This window comes from Palaemon carinicauda, chromosome 39 (genome assembly GCF_036898095.1).
Source record: "Palaemon carinicauda isolate YSFRI2023 chromosome 39, ASM3689809v2, whole genome shotgun sequence".
In the NCBI taxonomy this organism is placed as follows: Eukaryota; Metazoa; Arthropoda; class Malacostraca; order Decapoda; family Palaemonidae; genus Palaemon; species Palaemon carinicauda.
The window spans coordinates 17781043-17793199 of record NC_090763.1 but is presented as its reverse complement, the minus strand read 5'-3'; the positions used below and the strand labels follow the sequence as shown (position 1 = coordinate 17793199).

The window sequence follows — 12157 nt, the reverse complement described above, 5'->3', positions numbered from 1 at the left end:
AATGGCCCTCTATTCCCTACAATTTATGGAACAAGCCTTCACTGCTTCTGACCACTGGCCTGAGACTATCATTTTGATCCTAGACATACAGCCCATCCATGATCTGAGGTGCCGGACCAAAATATGAGGTCTGGCGGAACCGAGTGGATATCCATCTCCATGGAGAGAGAAGTCTTCCTCACTAAAGAAGGTCCTCCCTATACTGAGAGGAAGAGCTACTACTCTCCTCAGAAAAGAAATCCCAAGACCAACGAAGGGATAACTGAAAAAAACCCCATTCTGAGACAAACCCCTGGAATCAACTGGATCAGAAGAGCCAGGCACCCAAGAAAAAACCTCCACAAGAACTCGGGAGGTGTCTCTGAGGATAAACACACTTCCAAAAGACTCAGAAGTTTGTCTATCCGAGTCTCAGATGGAGAAGCCCTCAAAATCCAGGCATCCAGAAATAAGTGGTGATCTGGAATGGGATCAAAGAAGACTTCATGAGGTTCGCACAGATCCCTAACTCCTGGCAAAGATCCAGAACCAAATCCCTCGCCCGAAGGCAATTCTTGAGGGAGGACACCTGGACTAGCTCATCATCCAGGTACTGAAGCATATAAATCCCCCACTGGTGAGGAATGGCCGAAACCAGAGCCATTACCCCAAGAGAAAACCTGTGGTGTGACTAAAGCACCAGACCTTGAATTGAAAGACTCCCAAGGCTGTGATAAAGAGAAGGAAAGGCCTGTTTTCCCGAATTAATGGGAACTTTAAAGTAAGCATCCTTCAAGTCAACAGAGACCATCCAGTCCCCATATCTGCCAAATGTTAGGTTGATTGATTTAAAGTTTTCAGGCATCCTGACAGCCAAATGTTAGGAGTGATTGAACTCTCTCCATATTGAATGTGGAATTTGCCACAAAGGCATTCAAAATCTATGATGGGGCACCAGGCATCTGAGACTTTTAAAACCACAAAGATGCGCGAGTAGAAACCAGAAGGGGGAACTAGGTTAATGGCATCTTTCTGTGCAAGAGACAGCAACTCCTTCTACAAGGCCTGGTCCTTGATGGAATTGGGGCCGTAACTGTTGAAGCTGAGTGGATAAGCATAAAAATTATGTGTTTGGACCAAAACAGATCTGATATCCAGCTCTAAAAATCTCCACCATTCACTCGTCCACCACTCTCTGATGCCAAACTGTCCAATAGCAAGAGAGATAGGCTCTGACAGGATCCTCCAGGAGAGATAGTGAATCCTATTTCCGAAAAACTTTGCTTCCGCAAGTAGTAGAAAATGAAAACCTCTTTCGGTCCTTCCCTTTACCCATGTTCACATGCCGAGAGATCATACCTAGTTCAATGAGAAACCAACCCTACGAGGGGGCCGAGGCACTTGAGGATTGAGAAAAGGGACCAGCCAAATTAGAGTACTCAGCAACATCTTGATGTTTTGCCAACAGCTCAGACAGGACACTCCTGTTAAATAAGAATTCCTCAAAAGGGAAAGAGGCCAAGAGATGAGACCTTAATGTTCCAAAATTGAGAAAAGAAAAGGTAAATGAACAACCAACCTCTGATGCCTCAAAAAGACAAATGAAGAGCTGCAAACTAGCAGCAATAGAGTTCTGACAAATTGATGCCAAAGAAACAGAGCAGCAGAATCTCTCAAATAAAGGAACATCAGCAGGAATGAACAGAGTCCTTAACATATCTCAGAAGACTATCCAAAAGCCACATGTTAAAGGACTGGGTCTCTTGAAAAGGACTCAGGCCAGACTCCGTCGCCTGAAAATCTTCTAAGGAAACGGAAACCGAAGTCTTCTGAAAAGGCCAGTGATCGCTTAAAGGCACTCAAACTCCAGACTCAGTATGGTAGGTTTATTGAAGGAAGAGTCATCTGGAACCTGATAAACACAACAGCGTAACTCGAGGAGGGAAGAAAATCTTTTATTCCCTTCATCAATCTCCTTAGCGACTTTCGCTGAAATCTCAGCCCTAACCTGAATGAAACTCTAGGCATAAGAAAAATGCAATAGTTCTCGCCACTACGACGGACCTTCCAGAGAGCGCCCTTCCGTGATATGATGCGAGGGAGGAGGGGGGGGGCTGATTTTTGGACTTAGCAAGCAGGAGAAATCCTAAGCCAAATCCAAATAACTTACAGAATTCTATATCATGATCATCATTAAAGAAATCCACCTCACCTTCCTTTGCCTGATCAGACCCATAAGAACAACCTTCCCCAGCACCACTGGCTAAGCACTGATGACTACTTGCCTTAAGCACAGATCTTGCCACACCTTAGTGCTCTCAGGCACTGTTACAGGAACATAAGGAAAAATCGTGGATAATTTATCACTAGGCAAACACCAGTACCTATTTACCCCTGGTCCTGTGCCACATCAGGTTCCCATGACATGGGATCTATCATACTCTTAAATTGGGCACTGTCGACAGGTACATAGTGAGGAGCGGAAAAGAAATCCATGATATTATTTGATATTCTATTAAAGCCAAATTCTAATTTCTCTGTCCACAAATAAAATTAAACTGAGATGCTCTTCAAATTTTGCTTCAAAGACTCAAGTTTCTGTCCCTAACTGGGCTCCAATTAATTAAACCTCGACTATAAATCGATCGATTGCAGGGGTCCACGAGACTCGGAATAACCGATGCTAGAGGCTGAAGAACCAGAGTTCACAGTACACAAATCAAACTGAGGCCTTTTTCTTCTCTTTAAAAGCCCTCTTACGTTGTAAAGTTTCTTGACGTTTAACATAAGCTGCCATCTTTCTCTTGCCCCAAGAACAACACAATTCACAACAAGAAGATACTGCAAATCACACACATTACCTCTCCAATTAGAACAATTTATATATAGATCATGCTCTCTAAAGCTCACCCATATACCAAAGTTGGGTAGATCCTGACAAGATTCGAAGAGGGAATTTCTGAAGAATCTTGAGACTCCATCGATGAAGAAGAAAAGCTGGGTTGCACAAAAAATTACTGGACAGTATCAAATTAATGACAATCTAAACAAAAAAGCTACAAAAAAGCTACAAAAGGCCACTAACACAGGTACAGTAATTGGTTAAACAGTAATAAGAACCAATAAACATACTGAAAAATGAATGAACTAGGGAGCAAAAAAATAATCAGTACAATATATGGAAATTCAATAGACCAATCAGCTGTTTACAGTCCAGACACTTGTTAGTGACTGAACTCTCGGTTTAACTGACAGTGTTGCAATGGAGGGACAGAATAGGAGGTAACAGCTATGCCAATGTGCTTAAAATTTGGGCGGGTTTTGGAGATTCAGTGCTTGATAAATCATCCTAATGTAATATTTAATAACAAGAACATTCATACCCCCTGCAAGAATGAAAAAGCATAAATTTTAAAAGTACACAGATTTGTATTTTTCCTAAATATACAAACCGGAGTCCTTTAATAGAAGAGCGTTTTAAGCTTGGCTGGAACTCGGCTATCAAAATTTATAACGAGGTGTTGCTAGTTACTAACAGGTGGCAGTACACCGAGTAACCACTTTCACTTTCACCTAGGTGGTTGAGGCAGGAAGAGGACTCAGGTTTGCATAGTTAGGGAAAATACATTTTAATATCAAAATTTGTTATTTGTTGTCATACTAATACAAACACTTCAACAGGAGACTTATTCTTGCGAGGGAGGAAACTTCTATAATCTTACTGGCTGGTGTAAAATCATGGGATGTCAATACTGTGCATTCAGACCTGATAGAGGTGTGGAAATGTTGATTCCTGCCACCTCCCAAAATGTAAAATAGATTCTCAAGAGTTAGGTTAGGTTTCTGTCGGCTAATAGACAGTCGAGGAAGAACCTATACAGTATACTGTACTCGGAGGGATATGATGTCACAATGAATGACCAATTGGGCATAACGTATCCTACATTCTATTCATCCTTCTCCTTGTAAGGAGGATGAGGGGAGATACTTCTACAACTGAATTGTATGGACCAGTTGCTCGGTGTGGACGATCATTCGCATCAAAACCTGAGCCAACAAATAACGGAATGACCGTTGCACTATAAATGAGGGGAAGGAAAAGGGTATCTTCTCCTAGACTTACGTCTCGACCATTATCTTAGACGAGATGTATCTTGACCTGTTAAGAGCTAGGTAAGACACACCACCAGCTCAACAGCTACTAAATGTAACAATGAAACCATATCTAAAGACTTGTGGGTATACTGTACTGCCATACATAGTGGGCTGTAAAGGTTGCCTGGCACTTCCAGACTCCAGTCTTTAGCACTTGCACCACAGACAGGTTCTTCCTGAATTCAGGCTAGGGTAGATACGATATTCTGGCTTTGTTTGATTGCCTCCAGGGTGGTCTTAGCATGGGAGTGCTTGTCCAATTGTTCCCATGAAGCCAAAATGAAACAGCATTTCAGGATCTCGCATTCCTTCCATACCTAAGGAAAAGTTGTGGTGTCACCACCAAAAATCAGGTAAGTCATTCCTGGCCACTGGGTTCCTTTGTAAGGAGGAGAGAAGGAAGAATTGAAGTCATGGCTGCTTAGATTCTAGGTCTTTGCTACAAACTGATGACTTGTGACATAGATAAAGAAATGAAATTTTCCTACTCGCTTCGCTGAGGCTTACTCAATTTCGAACAGGTCCGATTAAGAGACCTGAGGACACATGAAAATGCTTTAAGTGGCTTGAGATCTTAGGAGATAAAGACTATCTAGTTGATTCTTTTGAAGAGTTCAGGTCTGAATTAAAGTTGAACACTTGGATTGAGGAATGACCAGTACCTTTACCTTTAAAATTGATGAGCTTCCCAATAAGGGAAGTGACAAACAGCAAAGCTGGGTACCTATGGATAAGGAACAATCAGGGTCCTTCTAAGTCTCAATGTCTTCCACCAACTGTTGAGGAATCAAAGAGATGGAAAGTGGGGCAGAAAGGCCTAAGTGTCTGGATTTCTGGAGATATTGGAAGACTTCCTCAAGCTTCGCTGACAGTCTGCGGCTGGGAGAATACAGAAAGTTTCTTATCCTACTGCATGGTGAATAGGTCAATTGATGGAGAGAAACTAGGCCTCCCCACCATGCAATGATGTGCTGATAGCCTAAAACCCTTAAGCAGTGAATCTCTCGATTGAGCGTGTATGCTCCAAAAGTGCTATTGCCTAAAAGAAGCTTGTGCAACTGCAACTTCAACTCATGAGAGTGCACCTGCTTGGGAGGGTTTGTGAACGGGGATCCTTCGTAAATTTGGGAACGCATGGTATCGTTATCTGCCATTATCACTAAAGAGTACTCTATCAAACCTGGAAAACTTGCGAAGTAGAAGTGCTGCAACTGCTTCCGTAGATCACACCCTCTGGACACGAAGAAATTCAGGCGAGCACCTCATCCTTTCTCCACTACATCTATAGACAGTATATTCTCAGGGTAGATCACTCCATAGTCTTGTTGCCATCCAACATGATGGTAGGGGAGCTCTGGATGTATACCAGTAAAGCTTTAGGAGCTACATGAGTGATTGGTGGGGAGGTGGCCTTGTGGAACTAGACTTCTTGCCAACGTGGGTAGTCTTTGAAGATGTTGTCATTATTAATGCAGAATGCAGTGTAGGATCAGTTACATTTACAGTACTGTACTGTATACTGTTGCTATGATTGTTGTCCAGGAGCCTCTGTATCTGACATGCTAAGATATTCTACCCACTGTCTGGGAGCATTAAAAGAACTTTATTCAATATACCTTAATCCAAAGATCAAAACAAGAGGCAGGTAGCTTGCTTACCTTGTTGGAGAGTAGAAAGGGGCAATTGCCGAGACCCATCAATAGACAAGAATCGATTGAAAGTGCTCATAAGAGCCTGATTTGAACACTTGCATGAATGGGAGTGATAGCCAGTTCAAAGCACCGGGCTTTGCATTTGCAACTACTTTTCACAAAGATGAACCCAAGAAAACCTATAGAACATGACAATCCCATAGGTAAAATCAAACCTCATATGGTTCCCAATTACTATCTATGAATTTAGAGTACTCCATCAATGCAAATGATCGTAAAGTTCCCAGTCGTGGTAATGGTCCATGATCACAGTAACCAGTTGTAAGTTTAGCAATTGTAGTGCATACCCAATCCCATGGGAAAATGCCAATCATGGAGAATAAGCGCAAGGTAACCTGTCTTGTACGGAGCGATCACACATGGAACATTCCCCAAAAGACAAAACACAAAAGGGCAGGGCTCTAGGAATCTTGAGCTCATGACAGTAGGATCTCGTAGTCTGTACAACCATTAAGAATGGTTCATAGGTTCCTCTTCCATTGTATCGAGTAATGGAAGAGCAAGGACTAAATAGATACAGGTACCCAAAAGTCACTGAAGAAAATACATAAGGTGCTTGATCTTGTAGCACTGAGCAAGCACGATGAATACATGCCCTCGTAACCAAAGGTATTCTCAGGATGGTGAGGGGCCTTTTTTCATGATCACAAAAATGAGACATTTCCTCAACAATACAGTAATGGTCAAGTATCTTACCATTTAGTTGATGTAATGTTTATGCTATACAGAAATCTTACCAAAGATTCGAGATTGTCGAGTCCCCTTGCCCAGAACTAAAATCAAGGGGTGGTGCTTATTGTTCATATAGCATCGATTTTTATGAGTCTAACGCACTTAAATATAATGCAGCGAGAGTGGGGTCGGCATCTCGAACAATCATTCTATGGGCTACATCCGGCTGCAGCTAACAAACTACTACACTGTATGTGCAGGCGACTGCAAACAGGCGAGAAGGCATTCCCATGCCAACGAGCAATCACCAACACACGAGATGGTACTTCCATAGAAGCAGGAGATTATGAAAACATACATACAGTAGCAGCATGCTACTGCATAGTAAAACACTAATGTGCACTTGCGAACAGGTGAGACAGCGCTTAAGCAAGAGTCCGCATCGCAGACAGATGAGATGGCACTTCTTTGTGAGCATATAGTAGTACAGTACACAAGTGGAAGCGCAAGAACAAGTGGTGAGCAATGTAGCAGTTAATTCTCATTGTCTCGTTCTCCTTTGTGAGCATATAGTAGCGCACCAGTGGGTGAGCGAGAACAGGTGGTGAGCAAAGTAGCACATAATTCTCATCATCTCGTTCTTCTCTTATCAATCGGCATTAAAGGACTACAATATTCAAAAAAAAAAAAAAAAAAAAAAGTAAAAGAAGTGCAGAGTCATTTCCTTTCCTCCTAACTCCCATTGTGATCTAAAGTACGATAAATGCGTGGATCTGCCATCGGCAATATGAAACGAAGGAAGAACTTTTAGATTTCTTTTTATTCACAATCAGCAATGATGTTTCATTCCTCAGTTACAATGCAGTTGTTGTCATTTGCCCACATAAGAGAGAGGATAAACAGAAACAGGAATGCAGTTAAACAGGAACAAAAGTGTACAGTACTCTACAGTATATTGGCAGGTTACAGAGAAACTGTCAGTAAGCTAAAATTAATGGGAAAACTGGAAAACCTCCCAGCTTCCTTAGATTCTATCACACACAACAAATTGCTAACCACACACTGGAAGAAAAAACGAAAAAACTGGAACAGCCAGTTAATGGTGATGGGAATACTTCTATACTTGGGTGAAAACAATGGCTACTCGGTGTACTGGCTTCCCCGCCACCTGCCAGTAACTACCGATACCTCGATATAATTTTGAATGCCGAGTTCCAGTCAAGCTTTAAACACACATCTATTAAAGGGTTTCCATTCATGTAAGGACGAATAAATATTAATGTACATATAATTTGAAAGTTTACTACCCATTACAGTGGAATATGTAGTTGGTACAAGAAGAAATGGAACATCTAGCATCCATTGGCTTAAAGTTTTCTGGTTTGTGTTTTGTAAATAAATTGCGTAAGCATAAGTGTCAAATTTAATGTAATCTTCAAGTATAGTACAACAAAGTACTGTACAGTATCTAGCTTTTGAACGTTTGGTCAACTAAAAATTATAAAATGACTCACACACACAACTTTAATTCATATATTTGTGTATGTTAAAATAAATGGAGTGTCACTACATGAATTTTCAATTTCTATATAAGTAATATAATCATGAAGAATTTGTTGTTGAAATGGTATCCAACATCAGTTATTAGATTCAATTACAATCGGCCCTTCTGTTAGACCCACTTCAATTCAGTTCTGTTCATTTAAAATAACAGGCTGCAATTACCAGTTCATTGAACAATAAATAAAAACCATAGTGTAATATATTGCTAAACTGCGAAGATGTATGGCCCAAAAGAAGTGTTCCAAATATACTATCCTCAAAAACTTTACGTATGCCACCGAGTCCCAATAGAACCTTGTCACTTATTCCCATACCTCATCCCTCACACTGTACAGCAACTAGATTACCAAATGAAGTACAGCTTGAAAAGAGCTCTATGCATTTCTCAAGGAGCCAATAAACTTAAATTTCCCACTTGCCTATCAATCCTAAACCAACCCATTCCATATGAACGGCATCCAAAACAAGTGGCTATTTCCTTTTGAAGGAAATAAGGAGGAGTGTTACTAATGTGTTTACAGGTATTTTGAATGGTTTTGAAGTTGTTAATAATTGGAGATTATTTTCAAGTTTTGTGGATGGGTGACACTTGATAGAAACCATTTCAGGAGTGTAGCCGGTTGGGAAAGAGGGCCGAGACTTAGTTTTTGGGCAAACTAAGGATACGGCAGTCTAAATGGGGATCACCATGGTAGGTAAGTAGGTAAGGATACAGCTCACAGGCTAAGTTAGGTGGAGAACCTTTGGTTAGGTGGTGGCTCATGTGTTTTGTTTCCCTTTTAAAATGTGGTTTTCCAGTCATGACATCTCTCAATTTAAGTAAAAAATAAAATATCCTCTAATTTGAAAAATACAGATTTTCCCCATTTATTTTCATCCAAAAAGTTCAAAAGTATCAATAAACAAAGAAGTAGAACCATTGTTAAAAAATCTTTACTGGTGTGCCATTACAAGTGAAAAATTAAAATCTCACCATCCAGCCATAAAATAATGCTTTTTATACTCTGGAGTTTTGGACCTCATACCCCTTGGCTGAACTATTGTACACGACAAACACACACACTGCTCGCTACTCAGAGTTATCTTGACACCCAGTGAATAAAAACACAAGATTCTAGGTCTATTTAATTAAGTGGGAGGGTATCTTGCAGCTCGTCGGGGAAGGACTCGGCATCCTACATTAACCCTTTTACCACCAGGCTATTTGGAAATTTCCAATCCTTAACCCCCAGGGGATATTTTTTTTCAAGCACATTTTGCAGTATATTTTTTTAAATTGCCCTAACAGCGTTAATTTTCGTCATAGAGAGGTCAGGTTGGCCTCATTCTCTTGGAAAATGCCTGAAGTTTCTCAAAAAATTATCAAAAATATGTAAAAAAAAATTTAAATAGCAGTTTTTTCCTAGAACGTACCGGTACGTCCATGGGGGTAAAGGGATGAGTTTTGTGAAACGTACCAGTATGTCCTTTGGGGGTAAAAGGGTTAACATAGCACTGGGGGTGTATGTATGATAGCAGCCACCTGTATGTATGATGACAGCCGGCGAAGAATACGGCAGTGAGAGGGGGGCCCCAGCCCATTAGGTAAGGAAACGGCTTGTAGGTTAGGTGAGGTAGGGAATTTTAGGTTAGGTGGAGTTCTTATATAGAAGTTTTGCAGAAAAACCGACACAGTTTTCGTAGTAAAGCGGCTATAAAATGGGAGGACAAATACCATTTTCTATGCAAGTGAGAGGCACTGGCCACTAATATACAAAGGCTCCTAGCTCTGAACTAAGACTCAGTGGCCCTATTCATCATACAGTCAAAGACTGGGGGTGTATGTATGATAGCAGTCACCTGTTGGTATTATGTCTAACTTTGAATACGACAGAATAATAGGGGGTCGCAGAGGGGCGTCAGCCCCCCCCCCCCCCTTAGCTAAGTAGGTAAGGTCACGGCTTGTAAGTTAGGTTAATGGGGAAAAGTTTAGGTTAGTCAATGTCCATTTTTAATCAACGCATGAGGAACTGGCCGCTGATATACAAAGGCTCCAAAGACTGTATCTCTGAACGGTGCACGGGTAAAGATATGCCAAAAAATTAACTGTCACAAGGTTTATGACAGCAAAGCATACATGAAGTGACATAGGTCAATGAATATGATTTACCATGGGAAAGGAAAGGTTAAGACCTAATATTAGCCCAGTATTATTATATATTAACTTAAATACTCAAGTTCACCAATTGTTGCAACTCTTCATTACCTGTCACTTTCAGGCCTATAGATTAAAGATACAAGGTCTCAACCACCAATTGGCCTTATAAATAGCCTAACACTATGATTATAGTAGGATAGCCCATTCTGTGCTATGCAATAATCAATGTAATTAATCCATAACGCATTACCATTAATTCAAAGGGTTATTTCCTACGAAATACTTCCTGATACGTCAGATCGCTCGAACACAGTTATCAACACTGACTTTGCATCGCTAAATTTCCACTGAAATATTTTATCTAAGTTATGAAAAGCCTCCAACAACTTGAAACATGATCACCAGCTAATTACAAGACCAACCTGTCGAACTAAGTCCGTAATTTCTTCATGTGTAAAAGCGACTTATTATTGTTATTGTGGGTCTTGGCTCTTGACACGCAGGCAGACGGACAGGTTAATGACAATACGCTGCTAGAGAGGTAACGTCAGGACTGCAATCCGCCATGTTTGAACGAGGCATCCTGACTTTAAGCTTGAGGGTTGAATTTTATTATTATTATTATTATTATTATTATTATTATTATTATTATTATTATTATTATTATTATTATTATTATTATTAAATTCTAAGCTATAACCCTAGTTGGAAAAGCAAGATGCTATAAGTCCAAGGGCTCCTATAGGGGAAATAGCCCAGTGAGGAAAGGGAACAAGGAAAGACAAAATATTTTAAGAACAACAATATTAAAATAAATATCACTTTAAAAACTATAAAAACTTTAACAAAACAAGAGGAAGAGAAATATGATATAAGATAAAACAGTGTGCCCTAGTGTACCCTCAAGCTAGAGAACTCTAACCCAAGACAGTGGAAGACCATGGTACAGAGGCTATGGCACTACCCAAGATTAGAGAACAATGGTTTGATTTTGGCGTGTCCTTCTCCTAGAAGAGCTGCTTAATTATTATTATTATTACTAGTCAAGCTACAATGTTAGTTGGAAAATCAAGATACTATAGGCCCAAGGGCTTCAATAGGGAAAAATAGCCCAATGAGGAAAGAAAATAAGGAAATAAATAAATGATGAGAACAAATTAACAATAAGTCATTCAAAAAACAGTAACAACTTCAAAACAGATGTGTCATATGTAAAATATAAAAAAAAAAACTTATGTAAGCCTTTTCAACATAAAAACATTTGCTGCAACTTTGAACTTTTGAAGTTCTACTGATTCAACTACCCGGTTCGGAAAATCATTCTACAACTTGGTCACAGTAGGAAAAAATGGCTTGCTTTTCGTGGTCATATCACACAGGACCTATAAACTCTGTTTATCGTATACAATCTTGTGTATTTTTGTATCACACGGCGTATTTCGTGTTTGTTATTAAATCCACATTATCAAAACACTTCAAATAGTGATGGGCCAAAATACAGAAAATGACAAACTCTGTCGAAGTTAAGGAAAAACTTACTAGTAATCAAACCAACAAAAGCATCAACTACAATCACTGACAGTAAACATGAGGTTGAAATTATATTTGAACATTTACCAATTCTTAATACGAAGTCAATTTCAAATGATAATGTTGTAAATTTTGCTGATGAAAAGGTCAAGAAAAGAACAAGATTCAAACAATAGTTGCCGACATGATAATGGTGATAAGGTTATGTTGCAATGGGATACTTGAAAAATACGTTATAGGTACCATTGTGGTCACCGCTACCACTAAGAATACAAGTTCAAGACTGATGATAAAGTGTGCGGGAAATATTCAGGAAATCACGCCACCAAGGAATGCAACTCACTACAGATAAAATATATAAAATAACCAAGTTGAATAAACCAGATGATCATAAAATGAATTTAAGAAA

At 39.8% G+C, this 12157-nt stretch overlaps 1 protein-coding gene across 11 annotated transcripts in view; it reads right to left on the bottom strand.

The window, feature by feature from the left end:
• LOC137631046 (TATA element modulatory factor-like) overlaps window positions 1-10739 on the bottom strand; it is a 194308-nt gene extending 183569 nt beyond the window's left edge. For 7 of the 11 annotated variants that reach the window (XM_068362620.1, XM_068362630.1, XM_068362627.1 and 4 more), the window contains exon 1: window positions 10641-10729. Coding sequence is in view for 1 of the 11 variants with exons in the window: in XM_068362624.1 (XP_068218725.1) it covers window positions 10469-10471 (3 nt within the window). In the remaining 10 variants the exon portion in view is untranslated. Of the gene's footprint in view, window positions 1-10468; window positions 10560-10620 lie in introns of those variants that run through there. The other 4 variants (XM_068362625.1, XM_068362626.1, XM_068362624.1 and 1 more) reach the window with 4 other exon arrangements.
• Between the last annotated feature and the right edge of the window lie 1418 nt (window positions 10740-12157).